Source organism: Excalfactoria chinensis, chromosome 1 (assembly GCF_039878825.1).
Source record: "Excalfactoria chinensis isolate bCotChi1 chromosome 1, bCotChi1.hap2, whole genome shotgun sequence".
Classification (NCBI taxonomy): Eukaryota; Metazoa; Chordata; class Aves; order Galliformes; family Phasianidae; genus Excalfactoria; species Excalfactoria chinensis.
In genome coordinates, this window is record NC_092825.1 from 164,093,454 (window position 1) to 164,113,410 (window position 19,957).

Consider the following 19,957-nt stretch of genomic DNA (forward strand, 5'->3'; position numbering starts at 1 on the left):
TTAATAGTTGTACAGCTTGTCTGCACAGCTCACAGCTCCTAACAGGATGCCTGTCTTTATGACCAATTAGTTTAAAATCCTATCAGCTCTTGCTCTTGTTTCTAATTAAACAAGATTGGTTTTTTTGACACAGTAGATTACACCCTGGACAACATGTGAGATGTGCTCCTGTTTTATTTCCAGTCTTATGTTCCCTAGCATTTATTCCATATATAAGAGAAGTTGAGCTGTTCTGTGCGAGTCTAAATGATGTTTTTATTAGCTGTGCTATGCCACTTGATGTGGTCAGGCAATTTAATGAACAGAATGGTATGTTATATACACACCTCTGTGTTGGGGCATTTGGGGCACACATACATTCTACCCTTTTTCTTCTTTAAAATACTGCAAGGGCTTGCTTATCCCAGTAGAAAAATGAGAAGAATATTCTCTGATACAGGAGGCTCTCTGCAGGTATGCTGTGTGTACAGCGTGTTCTGTAAATAATAAATCCCCACTATATAGCTGGTCCCAGTGGTGCGTGATTGATACCCATCTATATTCTTGACAGTTCTGCAGAGCACTCCAAACTAGCAGCCTTAGACAAGCTTTCTGGTTTTTTCCTCCCTCCTTTTTTAAAGTAGGGCCATCAGCGAATAAAACATGTGCAATGTTTCCTTCTGACTTTTGGCTTTTCCTAGTGCTGCTCCCTCTGCCAAGGTTGTCCTCTGTTCTGAGTCATAACAATTACTGTCTGTGGAAATAAGGGGCTGAGCTGGTTGGTGATTCTGTACAGCAAAAGCCAGGAGAGCATTTATCCTCCACTTTACCACCATTAAGCAGGGCAGCACTGAGGCCTAAGCTGTCAAGCCCAGAGTGTTTAGCATATGGACTGAAATGCACATACGGATGTGCTCTCCACAAGCAAAATGGTTAATTGGCTGCATCGATACTCATTTACGCAGCTGGTTATCACTGTATGTATGCTACACTCAGCTCTGAAAGTAGAATGCCAGGACATTGGTATTATACATACATTAATACATTTACTGTATTAATGTATCTGTTTTCTGTCAGGCTTCAGCAGCTTTCTTGGGTCCCAACTGGGTAAAGTGCTTAAACACATACTTAAAGTTCAGCCTATTGTTAGAGGCTTTGTGTTGTCTAAAGCTCTCTTAATAGAATCCTCATTGTGTTCCTAATTAAACTGTGTGAATAATACGCAATCAAACACTTGAGCAGGGGGAATCCAAAGGGATGTGAGAAGAAGCAGACATTTGTAGGGCTGTGCTTTAGTGCCTTTGGGTAGCATGTCACCAAATGCTTTGTCACCTGAGGCATAACAGGCATTTCCAGTGATGTTCAGCTTTGGAAAATGTCTTTTGAATGCACTGTGTTAATATACAGATTGAAGCCCTATCCTTTACTGTATTTGATTCCACACTTCATTGCAATATGCTCTCCCATTCTTTTTCTTGTATCAAACCCTTTTCTTTGCTTTCTTCACTGAAAAATCTAAATTGTTTGTGTTTTGTTCATAATATTTGCAAGATCTCAAACACACGTTTTTACGTTGTAGCAAAAGGCAGAGCAGAGCTACTGAGGATTAATCTTCGGGAAGTAGAACTGGATCCTGACATCAGCCTTGAGGAAATTGCTGAGAAGATTGAAGGCTATTCTGGTGCTGACATCACTAATGTCTGCAGGTATCTCCTTCCCCTTAATCTGCAAATGAGACCGCATGGCAAGTCGTCATTTGCATTATTTGATTAAAAAACAAGCAGTACCCACAGCAGCTGAAGCAAACTTAACTGAATTTTGGGGGCCCAGATCTATCTCCCTGAACCACGCATTACTGTCAGGTGGAACAGTCTAAACGCTGTAGTGTTTTGCTTGAGACGTCATCAAGTTTGCTTAGATCTTACATTAAATTATCTGAGCAAATATCCTCTTGTGTTACCCTTGTCTGCATTAACCAGATGTTTATTAACGTAGTGCATAACGGATTTGGATTCTTTTTTCTAAATCCCATGAGATCAAGGGCTGGAAATTTGTAGTTCTGTGATAGAAAAGAACCTCTCCTAGGCGGCTTCTTTTGGCCTTCGACACGTTTTATGTTTGGACAACCACCAGTGCAGCAGTGTCTTCTATTCTCCCTAGCATTATACACATAAGGATGTTACAGCTAATGTATAGCATTAGTATTGAATTCATTTCCGTCACATTCCCACAACTTGTTCCAATTTTTGATAAATGAGGCTTTTCTGGAAGGGGAGGAGTATTTGAATGAACTTATCAGTAGGAACTCTGCGTCCCTTATGGAGATAGGATCCCTGCCAAGTGGAACCGGTCCTTTAAGTACGTGGCTTGGGAATATATTTTCTTGCTGCTCTGCTGAAATTGTGAAGCAGCACCACGGTTCTGAAAACTTTGGTATGTGTCACACAGTGCAATAGTTAAATTACCTGCTCTCCCTGAGGCCTGTGTTATCCCCCGGTGGGAATAAAAACCTGGGGAAGGAGAAAATGGAATTTCAAACTGCGTGTGGGCTGTGGTGTGAGAAATGAGCAGCGCTCTCTGTGGCAGTGGGCCACGCTGACGGCTCCAGAGCTGGGGAGGAATGGTGGAACAGGTAGAGCATGGGGAGCCACAGGCACTGATGGCCTCAGCCCCGGGGCCACGTGGTGTCGGTGTGTGAGTGCTGTATGTAGGGGGGATGTTGAAATCCTAATGGCATGGGGAGAGATCTGCAACATCCAGAGCCCTTTTGGAAGAGAAAAAGAAAAATCCTTCAGTGCAGTTCTTCTCCCGCCCTGCCCTTTCCTGTGCTGAAGATGTAGAATTTCATCTCTATGAATCATTATAAAAGGCTTTCAGTTTTATAGTTTTAATTATCTCTGTGCATTTGCCATATGCTTAAATGAGTTTTGGTGCCAGTGCATTCTTTATATTGAATTAATGGTGGGATCTGGGAATGTGAATGCTAACAAAGATGTGAACCGCATCTTCTCTGGTAAATAAGTGCTCTCTGAAGTGTTCCTGCCAGTGGTTTCTAGCAAGAGAATACAATCAAAATTCATAGGCTTGCAGCGCATGCTGCTAGCAATTAGCTCCAATGCATTGTCCTGTATTTCCAGGGATGCCTCTTTAATGGCAATGAGACGGCGTATTAACGGCTTAACTCCAGAAGAGATTCGAGCACTTTCTAAAGAGGAGCTTCAGATGCCAGTTACCAAAGGGGACTTTGAATTGGCTCTGAAGAAAATCTCCAAATCTGTTTCTGCTGCAGACCTGGAGAAGTACGAGAAATGGATGGCGGAGTTTGGATCTGCTTAATCTCACCGACAGCTTTCCATTGCGAGAGTTTATGGCTTTTGTTGTTTTCACTTGCAATGTGAGTTAGAAATCTTTGCAAAGGTTTAATAAAAGGTCTGCCGTTCTCCCTGTCCCACCCCCACCCCTTCCTGGTGACAAGATCTTTTAAATTCTGTTTGCCTTTAAAGGGAGTGAACAAGCAGATACAGTTAAATAATAATAATAATAATAGTAATGTCTGAAATAGTAAAAGCAGACAAACAGGAAGGGAATAAATACACTGAGAATAATCATCTTATTTTCCCAATGAAGAGCAGTGCTATTTACCTCCTTATAGTCATCTTTCGTGGCTAGAATCAATAAATCAGCTGGGGGATATGACTCCAGAGGAGCTAACAAGAGCTCGCTTACCCCCCGCTCCAAGCGCTGTGTTCTGTTGGGCTGCTGACTGTCTCCCCCAGACGTGGCATCGAAGTTGTTGTTCCCTGGTGCTGTTTTCTGCTTGGATTTCCAGAGCAAAACCAGAGGATTAATTGGCATTTACACAGTGGAAATGAGGATCAGGTTTCCATCAAGATGCAGGCACACCTCTCCTCTCTTGTACACCCATTTGGCTTTGATGTCACTTCAGATTGGAATGATGTTACCTGTGACTTCTAATGGAACTGAGAAGGAAAGGACATTGATTGCTTTCATTGCATGCTGAATGTGGTTTATACTGCTTTGACAAGTAGGCACTTTGAAGTTTGACCTGTAGGCACTTTGACTTTATATTGTGCATTTATGTCGGATTTTGAACTTTGCTTTCTAAATATTATTAAAATAACAGTAGTGAAGACACTAATATGTCCTTAGAACACGTGGCTGTGGACTTCCAGGTCTTGTAGCTAGGCCTGAGCCCTTTCCCAGCTTCACTAAGCAATGGCATTTGCACTTGTTTATGTTGCAGAACTATTTTTGTTAAACTTCTTAAATGAAGGTTTCTTAACATTTATAAATGCAGTTAATTTAGGGGAAGGTAATCTGTATAATCTCATTTATTTATTTATCTTCATTGACGTGTTTCTTCCTGTCCCAAGCACAAGTGCAGGGATGAGAAAGGTTAGGCTATAAACTCTAGCATGATAAATCCCCTCTCTCAGACATAATGGTCACAATGACAGTATGGGCTTTTCACAACCTCAGACTGTGTGTCTGACTTTCGTAGGTTTCCTAATGTAGGAATGGGAAGGATAGGTAAAATTTACAGAGGAAAATGCAAGCTCTGAAATTCCTGGTGATTTTCTAAGTATGACTCGAAGCGTCATGGTAGATCTGAGCTGTCCTGCAGTTGGGTGGGTTCTGCACCCTCTGGCTCTCTGCTGAGACTCCTGGTCGACATAGCCAGGTGTTGTAGGCTGGAGTATGAAATGGGTCTTGCTCAGAGATGAGGCCAAGTAGTCAGAATCACCTACCACGTCTTGGATGGGAATATATCTTTTTTTGTAGTTCTTGGTAGTTCCAAATAATGTTTGTAATCCAACACGCTGGTCTTTGTGGCCATGACATATGAACCACTAATGTAAATGCTTCTTGAGCGTCTCTACTGTTCAGGGGCAAAATCAGTCGGTGTGTGCTTGACAACTTTGCAGCATCCTTCTGATTATGTGAGCAGCTTGTGTGGTTGTGGTATCCTCTCTACTTTATTTGTCAGCAGTCCTTTTTCTTTCTTTCTTTCTCTGCAAAGATCGCAGCTTGGATGGATCATGCCATTTTGAAGGGCTCCGCTAATTTGCATGGAGAAACACCACAGAGATTCTGTAAATCCTGCACTTGACACAAGACAGCTGGGGCTGTAGAGGCCTGTTTTCATGTGGCCTTTCAGAATTATACCTTCTGGTGCCCCCGGACTGGTTGAAACACAGCTGCTGTCCCAATCTTTCCGAAGATCCACTGGCTTTGTTATAGTCTTGACCAGTGAGATTAGAGCAGGAAGAACATCAGCTTTTCCCTTTTCACTGAGAATAAAAGCTCCAGTTGCTTTTTGCCTGCCCGGTTTGCACCAACTGCCCAGTATAGCCTTTGCACTTCACAATATCTGCAACTGTTAGAAAGAAGCAATTCTGTCTGCCCTGGAAGATGAGCAAGCACAAAGCTGCACTTGACTCAATCATTTTGGGGTAAATTACTACCAGGGCCAGTCTGTTCCTCCCAGGGAATAGCTGGACCTTTATAGAAAGAAAGCTTTGAAAGCGTTGCCACAGTGTGTCATTTCTTCCTTATGAAAGCTGTAGGCTGCAGCTATTATTCTTTTTTCCTCTTTTTGTTTCCTTTTTGTTTTACTGCAGTAGAAATGAGGAGAGCTCTAAGAGTCTTCTGCGGCCAGTCCCAGATTAGCACTTCAGGGTTTCTCCCTAGTGAGACAAGTGCTGCCCAAGGAGCTTACTCTACACAGGCAAGATCTAGAAGGAAATAGACACGAATGCCAATAACTCACACCATTCATCTGCCCGAGAGCAGTGCTGCTTTCAGCAGTTGCTACTTAAGAAGTTGTAAGTACCAGGTTTCTCAGTTTCGTGTTGCAAGCAGCAGGGCCCTTGCTGCTGTTGAAAGCACAGTGTTTAGCAGAAATGTCATTCCTTGGCCTTTTGATGAACCTCCTCCCTTAAGGTGTTAAACTAAACTCTTGCGTGGTAAGCAGAATTCACTACACTGGACGTTCCTTCTAGTGGGGATTATTTGGGTGCTGCAGTCTTTCCCTAACGGTCATGATTTGTACCTTAGAAGTGTTTTTTTCTGTACAGGTCCGTTCATTCTTTTCTACTGCAGAATAGCAAAGTGAAAGTTTCCAGGCCATAGGTCTTTGTCTGTGCAATGGCTGTGCCCAAGCGTTACAGTAGGCTCCTGTAGGTCAGGCACCCCACAAGACAGACCCTTTCATGCCGAGACTCTTCAGTGTAGGTGTCTAGCTCTAATTCCGATCCTTTCATCTCCACCCAGTCTCACCATTGCACTCACCTCAGTGGGCTTGAAGGTTGAATCACTGCCTCTGGATACAGCAAGGAGCAATTAGGGGAGGAAGGCCAGGCTAACAGTAGAAGGAACGCAGGACCCTAGTGATGAGCTGACAGCTCAGTTCAAGTCTAACTCATGTCTCTTTGGGGGAAAACCTGGTTTAAGGGTGCTTGATTCGTTAGAGAGCAATGTTCTAGCATCTCTCACCCTGCTGCAACAATTTGTTTGGTCTGTGTACAGAGCTGCATACACATCCATGTGTGTATGCGCATACGCACACAAGTTTGTACCTGTGTGACATAAAATCAAGTTCTAAAGCTGTGTTTACATGTCTCTTTCGAAATGTCTGTGAAAGCCCTCTTGGGTGCCACCGCTAATTTTTGTACAATAAGCAGTTTGATTGTATGAAGTAATAAATGTACATATAGAGTCTGTCTGTCTCTGGGCCTGTGATTGCTTTTCTTGTAGCTGCTTCCAAAGGCTGCTGTACAAAGCAGATTTTTTCAGCGTGTCACAGTGGTGTTGGATTCACCAAAGTCTTGGGCGGAGAGCAGTTAAAGCAGAGCCTGGCTTTTCTTGGGTAACACTGTCAGCAATGCTTTCCCTCTTAAATTGGCCTTTCATTGCCACAGGCTATAAAATGGTAAACGTTCCAGTGCCCAGCACTGGGGGAGAGGAGAGCGGAGCCTCCAGCACATGTTCAGCGTTAGCACCTGATTCAGACCTCACAGCGCCGGGCAGGTTTTTTATTGCTTGCTCCTGGGCTGAACGTATAATCAGGCTCTAGAGAAGCTATATCTTCAGCTGCTTGCTCAACAGAAGGCTTTCAAAAGCAGAACTTCTATTAGGAAAGAGCTTTCAAAGTTGGAAAGAGACCCCACATCTCTTGGGGCTGAGTTGATTATTTGAATTTTCTCACTAACTTCCTTCTGGAAGTATGTGCAGTTTCCAGTGTTTCATAATGCCTCCGACATGAAAGAGAGAGCACGGGAAATTGCTGATCAAGGGATTTCAGGAGAGGTCACATCTTTGCATAGGAAGTTCAGCTCACCCCAGTTTAAAAGAGACCGCACAATAGTAAAGGTGCTCCGACTTGTTCTGATCATGGAGAAGATTAAAAGACTTGTGTGATGTAAAGAAATCCTCCATCAAGCGAGCAAAGAGCCAGCTGTACAACCTGGACATGAGGAGGTAAAAGCAGCAGAGGAAGCAGAGAAATAACTTTCGTCTGTTCTAAGAACAGGCTCTCCTGGATCAGGTGATGGGTTGAGATTTTTTTCTGAGCACCATGAACATGTAGGTGGTACAGCGGTGCCGCAGAGGAAGGAGGGAGCCTTGGGATGTGAAAGCAACTCACTGGTACCACTGCTGTGTCCCAGCAGGCACAGGCAGGAGCAGGAGAAGTCTCAATAGACCTCTGATGGAACAAATGGGCTGTATGAAACCACCCAGGTCGGTGACAACAAAGGTTGATTGAACAAAGACCTGATGCTCTCCAGGGAATTGTAGCTACCTGCCATTAGTCAGAGCTAAGCATCAGAGCTTGCTTTTCCCATGGCTGGGAGAAAGGACGGTCCTACCTGACCCGTACATCCCATGTTGCTTCACCTGGTGGCACGCTGGGGGAAGCTGATGGCAGAAGGATGCTTTGGAGAGCAGGGCGTGTGGGATTTTTTCTCCTCATGTTGTTCCACAAAAGCAGCACGAAAGGCTGGCAATGGCTGCAGATGCTGTGGTCACCTGCATTTCAGAGCCTGACTTCCATTGATCTTTAGCTAGCAGAGCTGCAGCAGCAAATGATGTACTTGTCTGCACAGCACAGATCTGCGTGATCTCCTCTTTCCAAGCCTGCCTGGTTGCACACACCAGTGGTGAGCTGTCCAACTGACACACTTGCTGCGTACACAATTGTTTAGAGCTCCCTGAGTGTAATACAGAGCTGACTTCTGGCCAGCTGAAGCATCACGCTCCTATAGATGTATTGGACAGCTCCAGGGAATTCCCTGTTCTTATTTAAATGTCCCCTACTAGCAATGAGAGCACATGGGATGAGATGTCTTGGCAGACTGAACTGCCCAATGCAAGAACGTTTTAACTCAGCAGTGAAGAAACTGCCACTAGAAGACCTCTGGTTCTGTTGTGAAGAGATAAAGTGCTGTGATGTTCCCATCCCTGCTGCAAGAGCAGGGCTAGGGCTCTAGCATGATCAGGCTCCATTTTCTGGCTTTTGTGGTTTTATGTCTTTGTTGTAGAAGGAACATTTCTCCTCCGAGTTAGAGAGAAGCCATTTTCTCAGAGCTAGAGGGTTTTGTTCAGTGTTTGGGTTTGGGCTTTGGGGATCCCACAACCTGACTGGCACACGAAGGTGTTGAGACCATTCCCAGCACTGCTGTGTTTGGAGACTGTTTTCCTCCAATTGCATCCCGCTTGGCTGTCTCGCACAGTAACTAGTAGAGCTTTGTGCAAGGTCTCTCAAAATAGAATATTGGTTTGACAAGGAGATAAATTCTTAGCAGCAGATTACAGCTGTGTTGCTCCCATTTGTGAGCAGCCCCTTGCATAAGTCGTTCAATGGGTGTAAATGAAACTGTCCTGGAAGTAAGAGCTTCTCGAACTTGACTTTGGAGATTGAGAAAGGTAGGAAGATACTCGCTTTCAGGAAGATACATCAGATACGTGAGATGTTAGGAGCTGAAATTTCTTCTTCTTGCGGCTTTCCTCTCTGTCTAGCAGTTGAACTGCTGGGTTGCGCTTTCTGGTTCCAATTTGCATGGAAATAATTACCATTGTTTATCTGAGAGACGGCATTTTGCAGATGAATGGGTTCCACAGAGCCCTCTTCTGCCCTGGCGGTGGGTGTTCTCACACGGCGTGCTGTGTGACATCTAATTGAACGGGCTGATGGCGTGAGATCCTCCTTGTGAAGTTAAGGTCATTGGAATGGGGAAGGTGAGAGGAAACGCGCTGAATACCAATCGGACTGACGGTATCAGAAACCATAGCAACTCTGTGCAGGGTTTATAAATATAAGCGAAAAGAAAAAGGGAATAACCTTAAGGAGGTGCTGACAGCACTGCAATATGTATGTTGATGGAAGTGGTGGTCTCCGCATCCTTGCCAGTGAGGAGAACGTCTGTGAGGGGATGGGAGCAGCTCAGGGAACAAAGGGAGCCAGCTGCAGGTGCTCCTGATGGGTTTCATTGCCTGCCTTCCTGCCTAAAAACGTGCCAGTCCCCAGGGCAGGTTTGTTAAGGCCATTGCAAGATCTGCCTTTTGTCTCCTGCAATTTGAAATCCTAATAGCTTGCTTCCCGTCCTTGAGCTTTGGGGTGAGCTGGGGCTGGAGTGTTCCTCCAAGGCTAGAAGAACAAGTGGATGTCAGTGGTGATGTGTTCCTACAGGGCGCAGGGCTCGTGCTCCATGCACGAGGAGGGATGCTGTGATGCCTGCAGGGCACTGCAGGGACGAATGGTAGGGAAAAGTAGAAGTGAAATGATTTACCTGGGCTCCCTGAGTCAGTGGAGGAGACAAACCCATCCCTGTGACTCCCAGTCCTGGTCCTACAGGGTGCAGTAGTGTTTTTCAGTGCTCTTGATCTGCAGCCCCCTGGCATTTTCCCTACTGAGGCTGAAGATCCCCGAGCTGTGAATTGAATCCTGTAAGTCTGATTTTCTTCAGTACCTTCTGTAGGCACCTTACAAACAGCCTGCGGTGCTCCCGGGGGTGGCAGCTGATAGCTTCAAAGGCAGTGGCCCATGTCATCCTAAGCTTGTCTGAATTTCTTATTGAAGGGAGTGTGTAATGGATGCAGTTGATTTTATTTTCTTGTTGCTTTGCTCAGAAAGATGAAGCTCAGTGAATGCGAGGTGCTTCTGGGGAGCTTATTTACAGGGTGTTTTTTTTCCTCTGCAGATTAGCATTTTGCCAGCTATGGCGTGCCCGTTTAAAATAAATATTTGCTTCCCTTTAATTTATGCTTGTGTAGAAAGATCTCGGAGTGTACGTATCTAGTCCTCTGTCGTACCTAATTAGACATTGCTGCTGCAGTGCTGGGGGGCCAGGAGGAGCCATGCGGGATCAGTGAGCAGCGCTGCTGGGTCAGCTTCCCTCTCTGGATCCTGGGAAGTTTGGGTTGAGCTGGGAAGGGTGCCCAAGGAAAACATATGGCGACATAATGGTGTCAACAAGGGGAGGGGAGGGGAGGGGAGGGGAGGGGAGGGGAGGGGAGGGGAGGGGAGGGGAGGGGAGGGGAGGGGAGGGGAGGGGAGGGGAGGGGAGGGGAGGGGAGGGGAGGGGAGGGGAGGGGAGGGGAGGGGAGGGGAGGGGAGGGGAGGGGAGGGGAGGGGAGGGGAGGGGAGGGGAGGGGAGGGGAGGGGAGGGGAGGGGAGGGGAGGGGAGGGGAGGGGAGGGGAGGGGAGGGGAGGGGAGGGGAGGAGAGGAGAGGAGAGGAGAGGAGAGGAGAGGAGAGGAGAGGAGAGGAGAGGAGAGGAGAGGAGAGGAGAGGAGAGGAGAGGAGAGGAGAGGAGAGGAGAGGAGAGGAGAGGAGAGGAGAGGAGAGGAGAGGAGAGGAGAGGAGAGGAGAGGAGAGGAGAGGAGAGGAGAGGAGAGGAGAGGAGAGGAGAGGAAGCTCTGGGTACTCTGCATGCCCCTATTCACTAACAAGGTGATGGTGAGACAGGAGAAGCACTCCCACAGGCTCCCACTCAGGGAGAAAAGCAGAAAACCTGCTTTATAACACACGAGTAAGAAGCTCAGTGGTTTTAAGGTGGAGCGGAGCCCACTGCCACCAACGACCCAGAGCTCTCCTCCAGCTCTGTGGCACAGCCAGATGTTTTGTGTTCTCACAGGCAGTTGGAAAACTTGCTGCCAGTTTCCAGTCTAAACATACCCACATTTGATTTGTATCTGTCTGATCTTCTGCTAATACCATCTTGTGGCAGATAGTTCTTTTTCCCTCATACACCCATGGATATATTTATAGAGTCATCACGTACAGCAAACACCCTGTGCTTTGTTTGCAAAGCTCCTTCCGTCTGTTTTTATAAGGCAGATCCTCTTCAGCAGCCTTTCCTTCCACCTGCACCTGCTCGGATGTTCTGATGCAGATCAGGTTCACTGTTTGCATGGCTTTGGTGGTTAAACCGTTGTTTCTCACAACCAGTGCATGGTGAAAGCAGTCCCTGGGTTTGGGCCATGGAAGGGCTCATGACACCCACAGGGCACGGGTACAGTGGCTGCCCTGTGCTTTGCCAGAGCAAGGTGTCTGTGGGGTGAAAAGCCACGATCTCTGTTAACTATGGAGCAAAACGTCCTGCAGCAAATCCTCTGGCACCCATCTCCTATTGTACGACAATTTCAGCCTTTTGGCTTTCTGCCTTGCTCTGTTCAGCAAGTCCAAGCTGGAAAGCAAAGCTGGCTGCCAGCTGTGACACCCAAGCTGTTGAGTGACCTGCTGGGAGGGAAATCAAGCCTCATGGTTAGGGACAGATTCTTCTCTTAAGGCTCATTACTTTCATTTTTCCAGACCCTCTCCTGCAGCTCAACATGAAACCTCAAACAGCGGAGCTGTGGGACGCAGCCTGGGGTGAGGACATGGACCTGTGTGGGGACACTGCCACCTCCTTGCCACTGGGACACGGTTTGGGAGGGGATAATGTGCAGCTGGAAGCGCAGGCAGGTGGAACAATCTCTTTATCCATGGAGTCTCCTCCTGCAGCAGATGTCCATCCCAGGCTGCCTGCTTAAACCTGTCCCCTGCTGCAGGGGGGGCACCCCACACCCTGCTCTCCTCAAGGCACAGCAGTCCCATTGCAGGGGAACTGATGTGTGTTCCCGTGGCACAGCATCTCCTCAGAGACCTGCACGCTGTGCTCTTCACAATCTCTTTTACCTCCAGACAAATTCATTTCTTCCTTGAGGATGAGCTTAGCGCTCTAGGAAACAAATGCTTCAATATCTCCTCTGGCCTCTCAGGACTCATTATGAATTTATATTTAAGCCTTGTTTTTTATTTAAGCCTCAGAGTTTCCCGTGTAATTTTCCTGTACTGAGAGGAACACACAGCTATTGGGGTTGCAGGATGGAGCGCTCAGCCAGCACAGTCCCTTGGAGGGAGTTTGTAAGCCATGTACGCAGAGCTTATAAACCTTTGATGTAGGGTTCCTCGGGATGTGCTGCTTGCAGCAGACCCGTAAATATTGAGATTTCTTAAACCACACAGAGGCTGCGGAGCACGAGAGCTCAGCTGGAAAGGACTCAGAGCCGTGCTGAGCTCTGAATTCTTGAAGGCCACTTGATTCTCTGAGCTAATAGAGTCCTCCCGACTGCGCCCATCTGCGCAAACACATCCTTAAGAAACCAAGAAATCATCAGAGAAAGAAAAGTGTTCTGAATGCTTTTGAGATTCTTAAACACTTGGGAAGTTTTAAGAGCTAGAAGCAGCTTAGTTGTTGCAGTACATGCCCAGCAGCCCTTCAGACAGCGCTCGGGGCAGCTCTGGCCATTTGAGGCTGGATGCAATTACAGAGCTCAGGGCTGGAGCTCAGAGCTGTGTTCCCATAGAAGCTGGTGTGCAAAGTGCTGACTGCAGATATCCTCCCCGATAACCCCAGGATGAATGCAGGGGTTATATCCTTCTCTGTGTCCACTGGGTGTAAAGCAGTGGGAAATGGGCTAAAATTAATATATGGGACATTTGTGTTAAACAACAAGGGGAAGAACTGCAAACACCCCAGCATCAGAAATTGCCCAGAAATTGTCCATCACGGTGGTGTGGGAAATGTTACATTTCACGAGTGCATTTTCCTCATCAGAGGGGATGAGCCTTTCTGGCTATGGTCGTGCTGGCCACGATCACTGCAGAGAGGTTCTGGACGTGGCCCTGGGCAGTCTGCTCTGGTCCCTCTGCTGGTGCAGGGTTGAACCAGCAGACATCTGGAGATCCCTTCCCACCGCAGCCATTCTGAGCTGCCGAGGTGCCTGCATCATCCTCTGGCTCCTTGGCCCTTTAGATGTTCACATGGGAGCAGCTCCACAGCATCTTCTCTCCTACCCACTTATGGCTGAGAGCCCTGATTCTCCCTCTCCATGTCCCTCCCCAAACTCATACCCCTTTCCAGGCTGTATTTGAGCAGACTCACCTTGATTTCCACCCAGGAACCCCTGCCTCTGTCCTGAACTGCACAGTTAGAATTAGGTTAGAATCCAAACTTGTCTTGAACCCGTCACTCACTTTGCAGTTTTGCTCTGACAGTGAGTGTCCCTATGGTTCAAAAGTGTGTCTGGTTTCTAATTGAGCTCGGTGTTCTCCAGCACCCATCGCTGCCCAGCCGTGTGCCCCTCTTGGTCTCAATTTTTGTCCCCCTTACCACCTGGTGTTTTCTCTCCACGCATGTACTTACACACATCATCATAGAATCATAGAATCATAGAATTACCCAGATTGGAAAAGACCTTGAAGATCATCAAGTCCAACCGCAGCCTAACCAGTACCCCATCTCTAAAAAACCTCTGCTAAATCATATCCCTGAGTACCACATCCAAACGGCTCTTAAACACATCCAGGGATGGCGATTCAACCACCACCCTGGGGAGCCCATTCCAGTACCTAACCACCCTTTCTGTAAAGAAGTTCTTCCTAATATCCAACCTGAACTTGCCCTGGCGCAACTTGAGGCCATTTCCCCTTGTCCTGTCATTTGTCACTAGTGAGAAGAGACCTGCCCCACTCTCACTGTAAGAACCTTTCAGGTACTGGAAGACGGCAATAAGGTCTCCCCTCAGCCTCCTCTTCCTCAGACTAAACAGCCCCAGCTTCCTTAGCCTCTCCTCATAGGGCTGATTCTCCAAGCCCTTCACGAGCCTCGTTGCCCTTCTCTGGACCTGCTCCAGTACTTCCATATCTTTCTTATGCTGAGGTGCCCAAAATCACCTCCCGGGTTCCTTTCTGACAAGTTACGGAGGCTGACCTCCAGAAGTCTCTTCCTGTAAGTGGTTTTCCTCAGCTCTCAAACCATTTTTTATGGCTCTTTTCTTCACTCGCTCCTTTATTTTTTATTATTATTATTATTATTATTTTTAATGTTCTCTTTAAAATATGGGTACCTCAGCAGGATGCAGCATTCTGGTGTCAGCCTGACCAAGGACGGACACGGAGATAAAATCGCCTGCTATTCCACTTCACAGCCCCGTTCCTTATACACAGAAGGACCAAATTAGCTCTTTCTGCTACAGCAGCCAGAAAAATAGGTCTCACGTTTTAAGAACCAAAAAGCTAGATAGCTGTATTAAAAAAAAAGAAAAATGAAGCCAACATAAAAGCAGAATTATAAACCAGGGTGGCGTTAATAGCTCAGTGTGATACTAGCCTGAACACATTAGTTGAAATGAAATGCTGAAAAAATGCTTTCTTCCACTTCAGAGCCTATTACAAGCCTGTGCTGTGGCTGTGCTGGTTGGGCTGTGTTTCTGGGAACCTGGACAGCAAGGACACTGCCAGTCCTCCCCTTGCTGCGTGTGCTTGTCATGGAACCTATGTGAAGGAGAGCCCTTCCCTCCAGAGGGGGATGAAAGCCATGGAGATGCACTCATATATAGAGATAAATGTTGGGGGACTGATGCACTGGGCATAACAGTTGGAGGGTCACCAAGGAGGCTGGAGTGCATGAAGTGCCAGGAGATGGTGAGAGAGTTACTCTTGCTCTAGCATAGGAAGAGAAGGTGAAGGAGTGGCCTGACATTGCCTGCAATGACCCAATGTGAGATAACAGGGAAGATGAAGCCAGATCCTTCCTGGATATGCATGGTGAATGTAGAACAACACAAGCTGCCCAAAGAGTTATGGGTGTCTGTGTCCTTTGGATGTGTTCAAACTCATTGTGGCCCATAATCAATTTGCTGTAACAGGACCTGCTTTGAGCTGGAATGGCTCCTTATCCTTGTTAATGCTCAGGTCACTGGCAGGGAAGAGAAGACCAACATTCATTGTTAGATAGGGTGACTGGGATAATGTGAAATGAGGCATGTGGTGAGGGATAGGCATGAGTCGTCTCACTCAGCTCAGTTCCGAGGGACAGCACATCCTGGCCTCCCTGTCATCCGTGGAAGGAGAGATACCCCCATGGGATGATTCAGCTCAACCCAAGATACATGTCTGAGGTTGGTGAGTTGATAGTGCTGATGATGGCACATGGTGTTTTCTGTCTTTGTTGGCTAGGGAGAAATACTCTAAGCAGGAGATCTAGAGAGGAAATCAGCTTAGGCTTGGCCATTTTGGTGTTCGATGGTGGCTGTATCGTAAGAAGCTCTGTGGCTCTTTGTCCTTGGGAAGGGACCAAATCTCCACAAGCATCATCCCAGCACTGTGCCAGTATCTCACCTTTGTAGGGTCAGGAACCATCTCCTTTTTCCTTACCAGGTAGCTGAAGAGTTGATCACTCTGCTAAGAGCAACTTAGCCTTCCTTTGGCAGAAGAGCAGTCCCTCAGCTTGATTTGCACCAGGCACACTACCAAAAACATCCACACTTTTTATTCTTTCCCCTTTCTTCTTTCTTTCTCCCATTCCAGAAACCTCCCCAGTAATCTGACATCTCCCCAGAATTGTTTTCATTGTGGAAATCTCAACCTACATTCTGGGGGATCCCAACAAACGTACAGTCAAACTACTGCACAGCAATGGGTTGTTCTCAGGAAGGCTGTGTTGCACCCAATGCTCCCAGCAGAGCGGTAGTGCTGGGAGCCCTGACATCCAGCGTGCTTTGGTTTGTTGTAAAATGTTGTTAATGGAAAAGCAGACCTGAGCTTGTTCACAAGATGCATAAAATCAAATGTATAATGCAGATATTTTCCCACTCTTGCAAGGCAGAGGTCTTCCTGGTTTTTAAATATATGATTATGCATTTTCAGCCCCAGCATAATGTCATGGAGATAAAAGCTTTCATCGCTTCTTCAGTATTTCACATCTTTGCAAAAGCATGTTATTTTCTTGTTAGGTCATGTGGATTGAAAAAGCGTCCTCTACTGATGAGACAGCTTGAAGGATCGCAAATCTTAGTTCATCTAGTTCATCTGCTAGTCCATCCTCCCCAAGTTCTCCTGTCCCTTCACTTGCTCCACCCAAACATCTTCTGGACAGCAGTTCAGCCCTATGTCTTTGCTCCTTACACACCTCCCAGCTAAGCTGCAAGCCTGCAGAGCTGCATGTCTCGTGCTCCAGATGGTGAACTACCAGCCAGGCCCAGCACCAGCATCTTGGTGGGTCTGGCAGGTCCTGACATCCCAGGTTGGATGGGAACTGCTCTGGAGGCAGCATCTCAAAAGTGGAGCATAATGGAATCTCTAATGGCAGCCTAATGGCAGCTCTTCCTGCTGCCATAGAAACTGCGTAGACTTGACAACAAGTTGTTACTTTTCTCGTCTCCTGCAGCTCTGCATCTGAAGTGACTTGACCTATGAGGACATTTGCATTAAGTACCACTTGATAGCTGGAAAAATTAGATTGAAGGAAAAAAAAAACCTAAAAGGAAACTTTTGAACTTCATGCGAAAGCCATAGGGGGGCTCCTGAGCCATGGGAGGCGTTTCTATGGGGTAAGAGCAAAGGAATAGAGAGGCCGAGGAGAGATTGTTAGCCAAGAGGAGTTCACGAAGGATGCCTCCTCTTTATTTTTTAATGATTTTTGCCTATTAGCAGAGGGTCCCTATGCAAGGAAAGCCTTTCTGCTATTTACGAACTAAGAGACCTACAGAGGACCTGCAGAGCTCTCAGGGACAAGTCTTACAGTTTCACAGAAACACGGGTGGCAGAGATGTCTGCTTACAGGCTCCCAACTGTGCAGGCAGGGAAAGCAGATGCATTGCAATTCAATTCCTGACGGCACGATTTTGCAGAGTAAGCCGGTATGACAATAAGACACAGCCCCATCTACGCCAATCGGAGATGCTTTTTACTCCCGACATCTCCCTGAGAGCATCTGCCACTCAGTGCATCACAAGCACAAGAACAAATATATCCCCCCATATCCCCTTCTGATTAACCTATTTCAAGAACTAAGATAGCAGATTGTTAAAAACTAACAGTACCAAGTAAAGGCATCCCTTGGAACCCAGAAAACCACGAAAACCATGGCAACATTGGAGTTATATCGTGTCAATCCCAACCATTTCCTTCTCCCAGCAAACAGCTGCCTGGGGTGATGGTGATGGTCATTCCGTGTTTGGCATCCTGGGGATTGTTTGATACATCCTGATAATCTGTGAGCTTGTGCGAGCAGCAATGGAGCCTTGGGACAAGTGTTGTTTGCTTGACTTGGGATGGGTGTTGTTTGGTGGACCTGGGGTGGGTGTTGTTTGGTAGACTTGGGATGGGTGTTGTTCAGTTGACTTGGAATGGCTATTGATTCAAGTGCTGCTCTGCTACACAGAAGGGCTCGAATCCCGGGAGTTGGACTCGATGATCTCTAAGGTCCCTTCCAACTTGCACGATACTGTGATACTGTGATACTGTGTGATTGATTGACTTGGGATGGCTGTTGTTTGGCAGCCGCTGCTCATATGTATTTGTCTTTTTTTTTCCTAACCTGCTCACCTTTTGCTGTCTCAGAGCAGCTGGGAGGCTGCCCACAGACATGTTGTGACCAAGTGTCCATCACGCTTGGACAAAGCCAGAGATATGGCTGTCATGGTGCAGGCACAAACCTAATGGCTGCAATGTGCTGCTGCACTTTTGGCTCTCGCAGTGAGGTCACTGGCTGTGCTGGAGCAACCTCCAGCCTTCACTGAAGATCTTGCAGAATGCTGCAATAGCTTAACTTCCCCTGGGAGCAATCATAAAACAATAAGTTGTCATTTTGTGTTCTTAATGTGGTAGTAAATTAGATGAGGAGTTCAGCATTTAATTGCGAAGCTCAAAAAGCCCCATATTACCCATGAGCCCTGGCATTTTCCTGATGATATTTTACAACCCCACAAGTGTACAGTTGCTGTTCAGAGTTCATCTTCCTCCTGATACATCTTCTTACAATGGTGAGGGTGCATCTGGCGGGCAGCATCCCAGCATGGCTAGAATCCGAGCATCAATGTTGGTGATGCCGATGCTCCATGCATCCTCATTTGTCCCTTTTGCATGAAGCATCACAGCCATATAGGAGCTGGAGATTGCCCCTTCATTTCTTGGCTACCCTGGACAACCCTAGCAGCTAAAATGGATTTTCTGAGTGAACAAGAAATCCCTGTTTGGACTAATAATAAGGTTTGGTCTAAAATCTTATTTTTTGTGTGTGTGTGTGCTCCATTTATTCAGTGTCTTCTTTCAGGAAAAGTTAGAAGCTTGGTGCATGTTCTCTAAATAACAACAGCACTTTTTAAAGAGCAAACAGACAATTCTTACCCTGTATTCAACATGGGTCAGCCTTCCTTGCAAAATAACCTCTTGCATGAAGATAATGAGATGGGCCATTGTGGCATAGCGTGGAGGGACAGAAGAAGGAGGTTGGATGTGGAAGTTGGTGGTGAGCTCAAAGAGATGAGGAGGGGAGCTGTGGGCAAAGGTCTGGATATGGCTTTGAGCAGGGAGCTGATCAACATCGCTGGGCAGCGGACTGTGCTGTGCTCCACCTCTCTTATCCTGATACCAGGAGATCAGGATGTGTGCACAATGTCCAACACTGACACTGATGCCACAGGTGAGCCTTCAGCCCAGGCACCCAGTGCTTTTCCATCTCTCCAAGGGGCTTTCCAGCATCTGAGGGTAAAACTCCTTGTTCATCTGGCCATGCTTCCAGAGGATGCTTGATGAGTGCTTTCACAATTGTCCTGTTTCTGCCTGGGCTTGGAACCCAAGGTGGAATCTCTTGGCAGAGGCTCCAGCGCAGCAGCCCTGGCACAAAACCAAAATGCTCTTCCAGATTAATTCTCCATAAAAACTCACACAAATATGCCACACTGGGCCTCATATTTTGACACAGAACATTGAGGCTGTATGGGAGATTGGTAATCACAGCCTGAACCTCTGATTAATCAGCTGAGGCAAGTATGGGGTCAGCTGTGGGAGCACAGGTGAGAGTGATGTAGCTGTGCTCCCGGGAGGGGTGGAGCTCGACTCCATCCCCTCTGAGACCTCATTTAAGGGCTGACTCCCACTGAAGCAGTATCTCTTGGAGATTGCTCACCAGTGAGGACTGCCCCAGCTTCTTCAGCCAAGGCACCACCATTGGTGAGTTTTTCCTTTACTTATACCTTCTGTACATTTGCTACCATCTGTATATTAATAACCAATACAGTGGCTTTATCTGTGATGGAAACATACTCAGGGTCATCCATCCATGCTGTCTGCAGCAGCTGGATCAGGGTGACCTGGTCCCAGAACAGTGTGGCTGCACTCAAGCTGCCTCCTGGAAATAGTTCGTAGAATCACAGAATCACAGAGGTTCAAAAAGACCTCCAAGATCATCCAGTCCAACCGGTCACCTACCACCAGTATTTCCCCACCAAACCACATCCCTTAGTACAACATCTAGATGTTTCTTAAGCACCTCCAGGGCAGTGATTCCACCATCACCCTGAGCAGCCCATTGCAGCACCTGACCACTCTCTCAGAGAGGAAATATTTCTTAATATCCAACTTTTATCTCCCATGGTGCAACTTAAGGCCATTCCCTTCAGTTGTATTGCCG

General features: G+C 46.9%; 1 protein-coding gene across 2 annotated transcripts in view; it reads left to right on the plus strand.

Annotated features, from left to right (window-relative positions):
- The window catches only part of KATNAL1 (katanin catalytic subunit A1 like 1), a 40,398-nt gene extending 33,670 nt beyond the window's left edge, over positions 1-6,728 (plus strand). Inside the window, exons 10-12 of one of the 2 annotated variants that reach the window (XR_011902590.1) lie at positions 1,559-1,685; positions 3,117-3,373; positions 5,021-6,720. Coding sequence is in view for 1 of the 2 variants with exons in the window: in XM_072326384.1 (XP_072182485.1) it covers positions 1,559-1,685; positions 3,117-3,315 (326 nt within the window). In the remaining variant the exon portion in view is untranslated. Of the gene's footprint in view, positions 1-1,558; positions 1,686-3,116 lie in introns of both variants that reach the window. The other variant, XM_072326384.1, reaches the window with a different exon arrangement.
- The last annotated feature ends 13,229 nt before the right edge of the window (positions 6,729-19,957 follow it).